The sequence below is a fragment of the Branchiostoma lanceolatum genome, chromosome 7 (genome assembly GCF_035083965.1).
Source record: "Branchiostoma lanceolatum isolate klBraLanc5 chromosome 7, klBraLanc5.hap2, whole genome shotgun sequence".
NCBI classification, from domain to species: domain Eukaryota; kingdom Metazoa; phylum Chordata; class Leptocardii; order Amphioxiformes; family Branchiostomatidae; genus Branchiostoma; species Branchiostoma lanceolatum.
This window is the reverse complement of record NC_089728.1, coordinates 5299635-5313458: the sequence shown is the minus strand read 5'-3', so window position 1 is coordinate 5313458 and position 13824 is coordinate 5299635. Positions and strand designations below refer to the sequence as shown.

The window sequence follows — 13824 nt, the reverse complement described above, 5'->3', positions numbered from 1 at the left end:
GCATATACTGTAGTAAGGTTATAGCATTACGTCCAGTGTGAATAGTTACGTACCGCAGCTTGGCCGATCTGGCAACGCAAAGCGCTTCGGACCCAGAAGATCCGGGTTCGTCTCCGTGCATGGATTTCTTTTTCTTTTTAGATATTGAATATCAAAAATATATATTGATATTATATTAATCTATCAATATCATATTTATGAATATCATTTTTTTTCATTAATAAATAAAGAAATATTTTATATTTGTTATTTTTAAATATTCATTTTAATATATACAAGGACTTTGTCTTATGAACAGGACTTCATAGATTCCAAACCCGGCATTCGAATTTTTCTGTTCATTGTAATGGAAAATACCGTGCAGCGGCTCCTATGCGCGGTAAGATGATTCTTGCAAAACACTCGCCACTAAACTTCTATCCCCGATGTAAACAGAGGCTCTTGATGTTGTTTGCAAAACAGCGATTCTTTGTTACAGTAGCAAATGCTCCATTGTTCAGTATCGACTTCATTCAGACAACACGGACGTGGAAAGTGGCGCCCCTCGGCACAAAACTATGGGAATTTTCATGAATTTTAGCAAAATTACCCAGGAAAATAAGGAAGAAATGTTGTAAATGCGGAAACCAGAATAATACGGATGAGGTAGCTGTTGATTTGTTTGACATTTGGTAGTCATTTTAGATAGAACCTTAGCTGTTATGAACTTCTATTTCACTTAATTACCATAGTGCTGATGATTCAATGGTGCTTTTTCAAATTTTATGTTTTATTGCGTGCCATGTACATAATTACATTGATAGCTTTTATAATGAGCCTATTATACATTTTACAAATAAGTACAAGTTGTAGGCCAAGACCAGCTTTTTCAAAAGCACTTAAGTTAAGTGACGTAACTTCAAAATTGCTTTCCCCAATCTGCCTTTCTCTATTAAAACAGTACTCATTTCCCAAAATGACAATTTTTCTTATAGACTGAACAGCCCTTGAGTGACTTCCTCTGGCAGATTTTACTTCAAGTAAAGGGAAAAGACAATTCACACTTATAAACGTAGCCGAAACGCCAGCTTTTTTTAAAAGCTCTTGTTTAAAGAGTGAATGTTGTAGTACGTCAGGTAAGACATCAGGATGTCATAGAATTGAAGATGAGTTTCACTTTATTATGGAATGCTCTAAATATGATGCCCTACGCCATAAGTTATTCACCTTTCTCAATTCAAGTACTTCAGATTTTAAGACGCTCAATGCTACAGATAGATTTGACTATATCTTTAGATGCAACAGCTCACACAGTGTCAAAATAGGCAAATATATAAAAAATTGTTTTGTTATTAGAAAAAATAATGAAAAATAATAATGATACTCATAATCAGCCCAACTTGAATCATGTAAAACCAAAGATAGTCATTTTGTTGTAGTGAATAGTTTTATTCCATACTTATGTCTTGTTCTATGTTAACTGTTGTTGCCATACTTTGTACCTGCTACAGTAGTCGCGCAATAAAGTTCTTCTATAACAGGTTTCTGGTCTTGAATTCAGCACTAAGGACAGGAACCACAATTCTTTTCAGGAAGTTAGCAGCATAAGCAAAAAGTTCAATATCTCCAAGCACATTTGGGTGCATCCAAGTCATTTATATGCACGTACCAGCGTATATAGAATTTGAGTTCATATTTTGCAAAAACAATTCTTGATTGTCGTGCTGTCTCAGATTTTTTAGAGGGATGGGATGTAATTCTGTCTGTCCCAACAAGTAGATTTCCATCCTGGGATGGAGACAGTCCTGATCTAAGTATAGGATTTTTAGACTGTATACATTTATGTCAGGGCTGTCTCCAGGACCTGTCCCTCTGTCCAGGGAAATTTGCTTGTTTGCACGGACAAAAATTTCACCCATTCCATCAAGAGACTCTGAACTTCCATGATATAAAATTGATGAAAACTGAGACAGTCCTGAATCATGTTCACACAGTAACACAACTTGGTAAATCAAGTAAGTTCTTTTATCTTTTCCTTTTTGTTACATCTCTGCATGAGCCTTAACGATAGGAGACTCACAGGGAAAGTGACTGGACATTTTGTAACGTCTCTGGAAAAGCCCAAGTGTCATTCAACAGTTAGGAAAAAAGGACTTCGGACTATGGGCATCGGGAGGTTTCCAAAAGCTGTAACAGGACTGCAAATCTTGATTTACAGTGGCGGTGGATACTTTACACACTTCCCTTATCTCAGAGAGCACAGCTTTCTACCAGCGTGCTTAAGTACACATTTATCAGTCCAAGCCCAGGCTCGATCCTATACTTCTCACTAAACCCCATCAGTAAGACTGCTTTGAACCAATCATTCTTCAAAGGAGGCACAAGCTGACTCAGCAGTAATTCTTAACATGCTTGTGCCAATTCACCTACCTGACAAATTTCACTCCGGAAAAAATTAAGACGGTCATTGCTTTTTCCTACAGTGTGGGTGTATGTTGTAATTTTAAAGATCAGACTGAGGAAATGACATAGAACTTTTTTTAATAAGCTCTTAACAAATTTCTATATTTGCAAACTCAATATGAAAATAACCTGATTTCATTCTTTTGATTAAAGAGTTAAAACTATGTAGAGAACTGTTGATCATGGAAAGTAGATTTCATAACAATCATCATGTTTGCCGCATGTCAGTAGTTTTATGTACTGAGGCGGGCCGCCATTGTTCTTCAATGAAAGTAAATCTAATCGTTGCTTGATTGTTGTGAATATAACAATGTCTATACATTGTAGGATGGGCGGCACCAATCTCCGTTTCAATATTCCTTCGGCCACACAGCTTTGTGCAATCACCACAGCAAGAGACTAGTCCACTGGTAGTGTTGTGTGTTTAACTGCCATACTCTTTCCCAAATGCCGAGTGCTAAGCAGAGAAAGCAACTTATGTACCATTTTTTAAGTCTTTGGTATGACTCAGCCGGGAATCGAACTCAAAACCTACCGTGTGCAAGATGAACACTCTACTGACTAGGCCATTGCATCGCTTTTAAGCATGTGTTCATTTTTTCTTTCATTTATCGTGTTGTATTTACCCTTTTCCTACAGATTCCTGAGACGTCTGGCTGACCAAAAAGCCCAACCATCCGAGGAGCCAAGTGTCCCGCCTGGCCGACGCGGCCCAACTTTGCGGAGTGGAGAGGAGGGAGCGGCCGCTGTTCAAACCTGGGGAATCGCTGCGAAACTTTGAAGACGGCTTCTCCAAACAAGTCCGCTGTGGGGGAGAGGAAGCCTGAGGGTGAGTAAGCAATCTCTATTTATTTATTTGTTTATTTATTTCATCCTCAAGACATCTGGGTAGCCCCTTCAACAATCTTGTTGATTTCCAAGGGCCAGAGAACATAGGACAATTGGTACATAAATTACATAACATAAATCGAACGTATAGACAGAAAATGGTCTGTGAAAATGTTATAAACTACAACCATAGCCCCGCCCACCTTCATCATTAAGGTTACTCTGTGTACATTTTGGCCATCACTGTGCATAGATTATGTAAATGTGCAAGTCATTTACATAATTTATGATGGAATGTTAATGTGGAGTTTTGCCAAAGGAAAGGACTTTTACACATACAATATATTATATAGTTTTGGTGCAGTAGAAGACCATCAGTCGAAATAAATTATGCTAATTACAGCCTTATGAATATTGTGTAATTAGCATGATTTGTTTTGACTGACCAAGGCTCTAAATATGTCATGGAGGTATGAGGTCTCTGTATTTTTTGTCCAGTCTGCATGCTGCGATAGTTTATGTACATGACTAAACAAAACAAGACAAACTATCCAGTTTGTTAAGATTGTTGAATATATATGACAGAACAAAACAAAACAAACCAACATTGTGACCTCAAGTGTGTGATGCAATACAAGAAGTGGCTGTTTACACTATGTACACAAACCATACAAACGTTGCCCATGTTATCACATGCAGTCTGAACGACTGCCAGACACTGTGAGATAAGTGTTGACGTAACTGATAAGACTGGAGACCGTTTATAGTCCTTACCTGCCCATTAAACAGGTATTTTATGATGCCCTTCCACCTGTCGTGGTCCCAGGTTTCATTTGTATACAGAGTACTTCAAATATTGAACAGGTGAGTCATCACAAGGCATAGCACACTGCCTGCCACATTGCCAAATTATTTCTACCAAAAATAGGGTTGGTGTTCTGTATGTATGAAGAAACTTCAAGTTGTAAAAAGCATTACAATATATGTTGTGAATGGATGAATGAAAATTTGTATCATGAAATCTCTCTGTGTCTGTCTCTCTCTTTCTTTCTGTCTATCTCTATTGGTCCCTCTCTCTGCCTCTCTCTCTGTCTCTCTATCAGTGTCTCTGATCTGTGTCTCTCTGTCCCTCTCTCTGTCTCTGTGTGTCTCTTTGTGTTTGACTCTCTCTGTATCTTTGTCTCCCTCAGTTTCTCTCTATATATATAACTGTGTCTATTTGTGTGTCCCTCTCTATCTCTCTCTGTGTTCCTCTCTCTTTCTCTCTCTCTCTCTCTCTCTCTCTCTCTGTCTCTCTCTCTCTCATATATATGATATATAAATTTTGATGTTGCCAGCCGTATATTTCACTATTTCACTAGAATAAGGGACAGTTGGTTGAGTTTGTAATATTTCGCAGAAAACCTCACAGGTGGGGTTTTCCCACTTTCTCTTTGCACAGTGACTTTGTTTGTAAACAGTGGCGCAGTGGCGGAAAGACTTGTGTGAACAATCTGTGTGTCGACTGCGCCGAAGAATCAATTAAGCTTAGAGGCCTTACAGATCATATAACTTGTGTAACAGACTGACCAGTTCTAATTTTTGTCATGCATTATCTAATATCATCTAATATCTCTTTTTCTATCTTATCATGATATTAATATTTGTTTAATCTTTAAGCTTAGAACCACTCTTACTATATTAAATGAATAGTGCATTTATGGAGTTAGTACATGGTTACTGTTGATTACTAAATGTCCTTTCAGGTAAGCATAATAAAAACACCTTCCTAGGGTATGATCCTCTTAACATTTCTGACAGGATTTGTACCATGTTATTTTATTGTGAGGATTGTAAAATACAGCTTTTTTGCTAACATCCTTCCATAAGTTGAATGAGGACGTCCCGACACAACTTCAACAGCAGGACGTTTTCCCACCACGTCTGTTTAGTTTATGACATGTTCTGATTAAGGTACAAAAGGCCCAACATGAGGAGCTTTCCCTTCGCGCACGTGTGCAAACAATGGTGGGAGACCTCTCACGGTTGGTGCCATTACCCTGCAATATTTTTACTGGTAATTGACCACAAAGACGTGAAGTGTGCAGGATGTTTAGATGGGGGAAGTTGATCACTATCTCATCATATCAGGCCACACCAATTCGATTTCTTGGTTCACGGAATTTGAAAACGATTATGCTAGATTGAGATTTCATTTTCAACATGAAAGGATTAGGACAATTCAGCCTTTTACCCGACCCGGTCAATTTGGCCCAACACCCTTGTCAACTCGGCCCATTGCCCTGGTCAACTCAGGCATGGTTATGACTTAAGGGTTAGGGCAAGGGTTAAGGTTTTGGGCGGAGTTGACCAGGGTGTTGGGCTGAGTTTGTCTGATTATCCAAGGGCCGAGTTGGTAAAGGGCCGAAGCGTTCAACATCCCAACATGAAAACAGAAACTCAACTCTATACTTTGGTGCACACAATTTAAGAGATAGTACAGGGACCAATGCAAATTTTCACCCCAATGCTGCCTTCGGTTTCCATGTTGTCCTCCTGATAGAATTTTACATAGAAATGTCTGAGATCCTAGAAGTTAAACATTACTGGTGTTATCTTGATAGGCAAGTTGTAGACTGTACAGAATTTCTAAACAGAAAACTTGTGTGTTATCCCCATGGGAAGATGTTATCATTAGCGTCTCATGTTGTCTTAAGAGGAATTAGCAGTAGATTCTTCTGAGTGATAAAATCTTTGAAAGAGATTGTTAGATTTACAGTCATTACCTTTACCAAATAGTTTAGACTTCTTGTTTTGGTAGAATATTTTGAAGTTTGGATTGTTGCAGTGTTGAATAGATTTTCTTCAGAAAATGATAGACTTCAGATTGATATATCTTATAAATAAATATAAAGAGCAGCCTTTTTAGAATTGTTTTTTGCTGTCCCACTTATTGCTTGTTTGAGAGCCCATGTTGTGACTTTTGGTTGTTAAATCTATCATTTTAAGCTTAATATGAATATACACTAGTCTTTCACCAATTTCATGTTATGAAATCAAGATTTTTTTTGGTGGAGAGCTCGAAATTTGTCCGTCCTAACAAGCACATTTCTGTCCTGGGACGGGTCATGGAGACAGCCCTGAAAAAGGGACTTTTGAGTGAGTCCAAGTTTGCTCGCTCGGTTGCCAGCACTCTTGGACAGTTCTATAAAAAGTGGCTTATCTGTCGGCACAAGGTCTGTTTGTCTCAAGGAAAAAGGAAACACTGTATAGACGTCATCCCGGATGGTATCAGGGAGGAAGAAGACAGAACTTGATAAAACTGCTAAATATAGAACGAAAAACGGGAACCACTCTTAATACATATGGAGTATTCACAATCCGGTGCCAAGGACCATCAGTACGGAATATCATAGGAGGAAGGATAAATTCTTAACCCAGCTGGTACAAAAGTTACCGACCGTCAGAAACCTTGTGGAATAGGAAGTCAGTGTGGGTGATTTGGCCAGCTCATATCCTGAACACTTGTGGGTTTCCCAGCGACTTGTTTGCACCCCCTCTCAGCGAGGCTGGTAATTCCAGCCTGTGTGTAGTCTGCGTGTGCCGCAGAGTGGTAAACTTGTGTGTGTATGAGCTGGGAAACATCGTCATCTTAACCATGTGGATCAACCTACAAATGCTCATGGGCGACAAAGTGGGTAAATTCTCAGCAGGGATGCCAGGTATGGGAGCCTCACAATATTTCATGTACTTACAATTGTATGTTCTATTATTGTAATATTTATTTTACCCCATCCGTTTAAAAGATTTCGAACTTCATGACATAGAATTATTTTTGTAAGCTTAAAATGACAGAATTAACAAAATTAACAACATGGGCTCCTAAACAATGATTGGGGTGGAAGAAAATCTAAAGCATTGTTTCATGTATAATCAATTCATACGTATAGGCCATATGCATCTCTTGCACTAAGTCTACAGAATGTCTTTCTGTCTGAAAGCATATTTAGGTCACTGTCTACTCTACCACAGTTTAGTGTACTCCATTAATTTTGGATATTGACATACAATATGGAATATGAACTGTTATGGTTGTGTTGACTAGACTGTGTACTAAAATATCAGACACTTCAACTGACTACACAACAGAATAAGATCAAATATGATATTCTATACAACTGCCATGCGAAACAACAACTTGTATATAAAGTCTCAAGTCTTGAGAATTTAATGTCTATTTTGAGAAGCAGAGTTTGATATTACACAGTCAGATCCAGACAAAAAGGAAGCAAGTTGTCAAAATGCCTAACTCAGTAACAGTATTCCAGACCCTTCAGTCTATAAATTCCTGTTTATTCAACATTTTAAACACCAAAACTACTGGTTGAAATTAATAGCAAAAGTCAGAGGTGCCCTTAATGAAAGTCTATAAATGTTAATGCTCATAGTCATAACTCTGCCAGGTACAATGCACCTCGAGAGGGCCAATTTTTACAAAAAAATTGAAGAGATCTTCTTAATTAATGTGCAGCATCAGTAATCCCGGTAGGTATTCACACTTCAGATATTCACTAGCTGACAGGTGTTCGAGATGTTCTTAAGATGGTCTCGAGATAGCACTGATATTGTTAAAGGTGCGTCAAGGTCTTAGGGTATTCTTGGCAGAATTTTGACAGTTGATGTGAATGGACGTTCAAGTAGATGTATCCAGAGGGAGAGGTGAGTGCGTTTGAAAACAGAAGGCGTGGCTTGCTCGCAAAATTTTGTTTGCAAAGGGTTGGTTGGTATGTGTGAGTAGTTGGGTTGCAGACACTGTCTTTCCACTGGTAGCATCCCAAACTTTCCCAAACTAATGGAGCAAACTGCACTAAATATTACAAAATGTATGATCTATACAGTTCTTACAGTCTTCTACATGTGAAATCACAGTCAAACTATTAACTGTAACAACCAGACTGTACTACCAGTTTGAATAGCACAGTGACCCAAGGGGTACACCCATGAAATAGGCTTTCTTTTGCCTTATCCTCCCAAATCCACAATAGCAGCACAGACTTACTTGAATTTGGGTCTGAGCCATTTTTTTCTACATGTGTTGCGTTCCCACAGTGATAGCTAGTTTCAGCATGATGTAACTCAGTTTTAAACAAATTCTAAATAAGATTGGCCACTGCAGTTCTAAACAAGCCACTAGGGGGCCCAAACATACACCACTTACTCCCTGCCCCAAGAGCTATCTACTACTTAAATGCCATGACCATAGCATGTCCAGAATACAAGATGTGAAACTAGTAAGTTCTGCTGCTGTACCTTAGAAAGCCGCTAGGAGACCCATTATCAAACTTGACCTTTGTTTTTATGACCCCTACCCACCTACCAAATATCATAAGGATCCATCCACAGCTTCTCGAGTATGCTTTCCACAAACATACAAAAACTTCACCAAAAACATAACCTTGGCAAAGGTAATTATCTACCGATGAAGTTTAAGCAGAATGCTTTTTCAGATGAAAAGAGGTTTCAAAGTGTAGAATTTCCTTGTCTTTCACCCTGGCGGTGCCGTCTCCCCCCGGGCGCTCATTGTTATCGCCTTGATCTCTGATGAGATGCTTGCTAACACATCCAGCGCAAGCCCGCATTTTACAAGCCAATTATTCTCCTGTTCCCTGGCAGTACATCTGATGGTATCTGGGCCGCTGACAAATGATGTGCAAAGCCTGATATTATCATTGCAAGCTGCTGGATCCCGGGATATTGTGAGGGAGGCAGGTGGGGAGGGGCGACGCACAATTTCCTGCCATAAAAAAAGTGTAAAAAACTTTGGCTCCGTTCCAGATATGCTCCAAGGAAAGGGCTAGTCCAAGAAAATTAAGGGGGATTTGTCAGGATTTTAGAATATGACAATAAAAGGATCACAGTGGATCAAATCTTGCTAAGTAAGACTGTCGGTTGGATTGTTATCACTCCACATGCATGGGGATAGATATATATGGGATATCATGTAATACTTAAAACAATCTCGTGGGAATTCTAAAGATCACACCACTGCTGAAGCATGTGATGTAAACGCACAATGTATATCATGAAAATATGATTTGGTCTAGATACAATGTGCATGTTCCTGTTAGAAAAAAAACTACTGTATTATCCACAATGTATTTCGTGAGGGTTCTATTGAAGAGTAGTAGTTTAAGGGAGAATAAAAAGTGTTACATTCAATACAAGTTACCAGGAGGGTGATGTGAAAAATATCAGTTAAACAAAACCAACCCAATATATAATTCATGTATCTTCGATAATCTGATAAATTCAAGAAACTATAATAGAAAGAGGGGTATCAATAGGTATCAATTATGCAAAAGAAGACCTAATTTGAATAATCAATGAGACAATACTATAATTTAATAGTGCTAAATGAAGGGAATTTCATTCTTGTGGCACTTGGAAGTTCAGTAAATATGGACATTATTAGCATAAATCATGCAAATGAGGGCACCATTTACATAATCTATGGGGAAATGCTACAATAGCCTTCTTTGCTAAATTAGAACTTTTATAATTTGAACAACTTGAATGTGTTATTTAGGTAGAGAAAATTATCAACGGACATAATTCAATATGCAAATGAGGTCATTATTTGTATAATCAATTAGAAACATTTATGGTACATTACTCAAAAAAGGTTGATATCATTTGGCAAAGGTATGAGGTCGTGGAACTCTAGTTGATTATGAAAAGATAATGTGTATCTGAGGTGTCATAATATGATACGCGACATATGACAGAGATGTGGGCAGGCTTTGAAACTGGATCCACCTTTGGTGCCTTCAGTTTGAAATAAATGATGTTCTTTCGCGTCAGAAGGGAGCTTTTTGAAAATCGAACTGAATGTGTATACGTGGAAAGATTACATAGTATTAGTATGAAATACTATGAAAACCTGACTTGTTGAAATACCAAATACACATGTACAATTTTAATCTTATGGGAAATTAGATTAGAAAGTACATTGTATACTATGGCCACATCATTTTAATTTCTTGGTTAACGGAATTTAAAACAAAATGCTAGATTGGAAAATCAACATGAAAACAGAATCTCAGAGGAAAGTTTGTACTTTGGTGCACACAGTTTCAGGGAGGGAACATGGTCAGGTGCAAGTTTTCACCCCAGCTTTCTGTTTTAATGATGTCCTCGTGGTAAAATTTAAAAAAAAAAATCCATTAACCAAGAAATCAAATTGGCGTGGCCTAAGTCAGGGAATTCTTGTAAAGATTGTATCACAGTCTTTCTCCCATGCTGAGATATTGTATAGATTTAGGAATAAAAACTGAGTTGCATGCCATATTTTCAATATGTTCCATCGCTACGAAATGGGTAACAAAGATCTGAGCGGTAATACCGCCATAGGTTTTGATTTCCCCAGGATTTTGTCTCACTTTTATGTCTCATAACTACCAGAGACAATAAATATTTTAGGAGTTGTGGACCGTCATATGAGAGCAATTATTGAACATGTACAATCAGAATACATCATGGAAAATGATCTTATTGACCCATTATCATGGATGACCGTTGGTGCTGTTGGCACTGCGTATTGCAGCTCACGCACTGTGTGTTTAATAAGCTGTTACAAAATATTACTTTGTGAATGTGCATGAAATTATCTTTGATATGCCAAGGTGGTAAAAATTTGATATGTATTCAGAAGAGTTTAGTTGATGTCTGTGTATCTGATCATTTTTGTCTTACTGAATACCTATTAAGTGAATCTCTCACACAAGAAAGGGTCTCAATAGCACCACAAATACACCAACATTGTATGACAAGTCAATGTGATTTTAAAAGAATCTTTGTAGAAGTATCACACACTATACCTGAGTGTCCTTGGAAAAGGCACTTCACATGTCTTTCCTTTAACTCCACCCAGGTGTAAATAAAGTAAAAAGGTGCATGTGGTGGAAGGAAAGGGATGGGCTCCGCCTTCCAATACAGTGTCCCAGACACAGTAACAACCCATGGCCACTGCCCCTATGGCAGGGCTGTCTCCAGGACCCTGTCCGTCCCAAAAACTTCATGACAAAAAATTGATGAAAATGCATTTTTGTAGGCTTTAAATGACAGATTTAACAAAGAAAATGAAAACATTTAATCTCAAAGAATGAGTGGGACGGAAAAAAAAATTTAAAGCTGGAGACAGCCCTGCCCAACGGCCTCAAAAAGGCTATGGAACTTTCAAATTTTTAAACAAATATATTGGAAGTGCCTACAGACCGTGAGGGAGCTGGGACAAGATAGTTTCCTGCAGGCGATATAAACACTCGTCAGACGTACTTAAGTCTGGTACTTTGGGACACTCATTAGTGTATGACTCTTGTCTGTCACAGAGAACATTGCCAGTGGAAAGACAAATTACCATCATACAGCCTTTTGGGCTCTTCATCAGTGTCAGTTTTTATGGCTATCATACTGGCACGATGAAAGCTAAAAAAATCTGTGTCATCTCTATAGTTTTCATGAATAAAGGAGGACTGGTCATCAATTATGTCTCAGCAGACATCACTCCTGCTGGTTAGAAGACCACAGAATAGATCCACCTAGAAATTGTGAGAGCAGTGTCTGACCAAGATAGCAGTTTGCAAGTAGATACTAACAGTAACTGCATTGTATTTTCTGTAAGTAGGGTATACACAATGTGAAAAGAATTGATTTGCCCTCCTTTCTAACATTCCCAGTTTTGTGTGGACTCAATTGTCTTGACTTCAGGCACAGCACAGAACTGCCCAATCTTCAGATGTTTCCCACTTCACTTTTCCAAAGATTGATGTAGAATAGCATATTACATAGACTCCATTGTGACGTGAAAATTATCCTTCAACAGTGTATCCTGCAAGGATGGTTTATGACTATGTAATAAAAACCTGCATTATTTCATAGAAGATGTTGAGGTGGACAGAAAATACAAAGCTCTGTTAATTCTTCTCTTAAGGCAATTTCAGACAATGATACAAGGACCAAGTTATGAGTTTGATGGCTTTCAAACTTCAAAATATGTTGATGCATGACCAGGTCACTCCTTAAAAAAAGCAAGAGATAAAGGTAAGGGAGCTCACAAGATGCAAGTTGCAATGGAACAAATTAAAGAAAGACTGATTGCAACTGAAGAACATTTTCATGTGAGGCTGTGCAGACACAGAACCAGCAGATTATGATGTCCTTTATTTTTGATCTCCAAATTGCTGCTTCTCAGAAACAAGAGAATCCTGTATAAAAAGACGAATGTGCACTGAACTGAACAAACAGTTTCTCTAGATAAAGAAGAGAGAATGAAACAAATGATGTTGTTGAGGCAAAGTGCATGTATTGCAATTTATGGGCCGGTTTATCCCATCGCCCAATCACTCCCTCTGCTCTACCATCCAGGTCCATGTAGCTACACTTAACTCTAACAAGTTAGTCTCTAGGTCACCATTAGTTGTACCACAGCACAAGTATTTCACCCTTAAGTAGGGTAAACTATACCTCCACGGCCGCCTAAGTGCCAATTTTCCCTTCCGATGAGGAAGAATGGAATCTGAGGTGGCTCATTAAACTCGGCACAGCTCACCCGTTCTGATTCTTTGATTTTTTCCTACCCTCCCCTGAACTGGAGGATTCTATCCGCGGGGGGACAGTAGCATATTGAGATTCATGGACCGGTTTCTCCCGTCAGAGGCATGTGTTAAGATGCTGGTGATCCGCAGTCTTTAATGGCTCCATCTTTCTTCCACTTTTGCCACCTGAGTCCCTTCCCTCTTCCCGTCGAGGAAATCAGGACGGGAATTCAAAGAGTTTCGCAGACCTGCAGCTAGTTATAGCATCCGCATAAGTAATGAATTACCTGAAAATAACTAGTACAGTACACAAAAGTGTCTTTGCAAGTTTCTTGGTCATACATTTTCTAGATTATGGGAATTCAAAGAGTTTCGCAGACCTCCAGCTAGCTATAGCATCCGTATAAGTAATGAATTACCCGAAAATAACTACTACACAAAATTGAGAGCATTCCCTTTAGTGTCTTTACAAGTTCTTGGTCGTACATTTTTCTCTGCGTGTGTCACCATTGGAAACATTGAAGATATGAAGATACTCATGTTCTGTATCGATATGTCTGTGAACTATATAATTATTTCACTTGTCATGGATCTTATATAACATCTAGAATTGTGAGGTAAAACCTCTCCAAATGCTAGCATTGCAGATACCACGTACTCCTTAACATTAATCATATTTGCTATACAAATTGTTTGCGATATGAATTTGAGGGAATTCTTGGAACAGTTGTGGCCTTGCTGTACAAAACTCAGCAGTCTTTGGACAGAAAAGAGTCGTAGATCCTCGTCAATTGATGATTCTTGCAGAACCTCGCCAAAAACTCTACTGTAACAGTAAAATTACAGAAAGGCTAAACTTTACATACCCAACACTAAAATGATTGATGTCCTGTCATGCTAAGTACCAAAAAATTCTATAATTAACAGGCAACCCTTTAAATCCTGAACACCATCTAAATCCAGAAAAGTTTCATTATTGTGA

General features: G+C 38.4%; 1 protein-coding gene across 2 annotated transcripts in view; it reads left to right on the top strand.

The window, feature by feature from the left end:
- LOC136438795 (protein CBFA2T1-like) overlaps nucleotides 1-13824 on the top strand; it is a 190677-nt gene that overhangs the window by 58084 nt on the left and 118769 nt on the right. The window contains exon 5 of one of the 2 annotated variants that reach the window (XM_066433750.1): nucleotides 3082-3271. Coding sequence is in view for 1 of the 2 variants with exons in the window: in XM_066433742.1 (XP_066289839.1) it covers nucleotides 6908-6971 (64 nt within the window). In the remaining variant the exon portion in view is untranslated. Of the gene's footprint in view, nucleotides 1-3081; nucleotides 3272-6879; nucleotides 6972-13824 lie in introns of those variants that run through there. The other variant, XM_066433742.1, reaches the window with a different exon arrangement.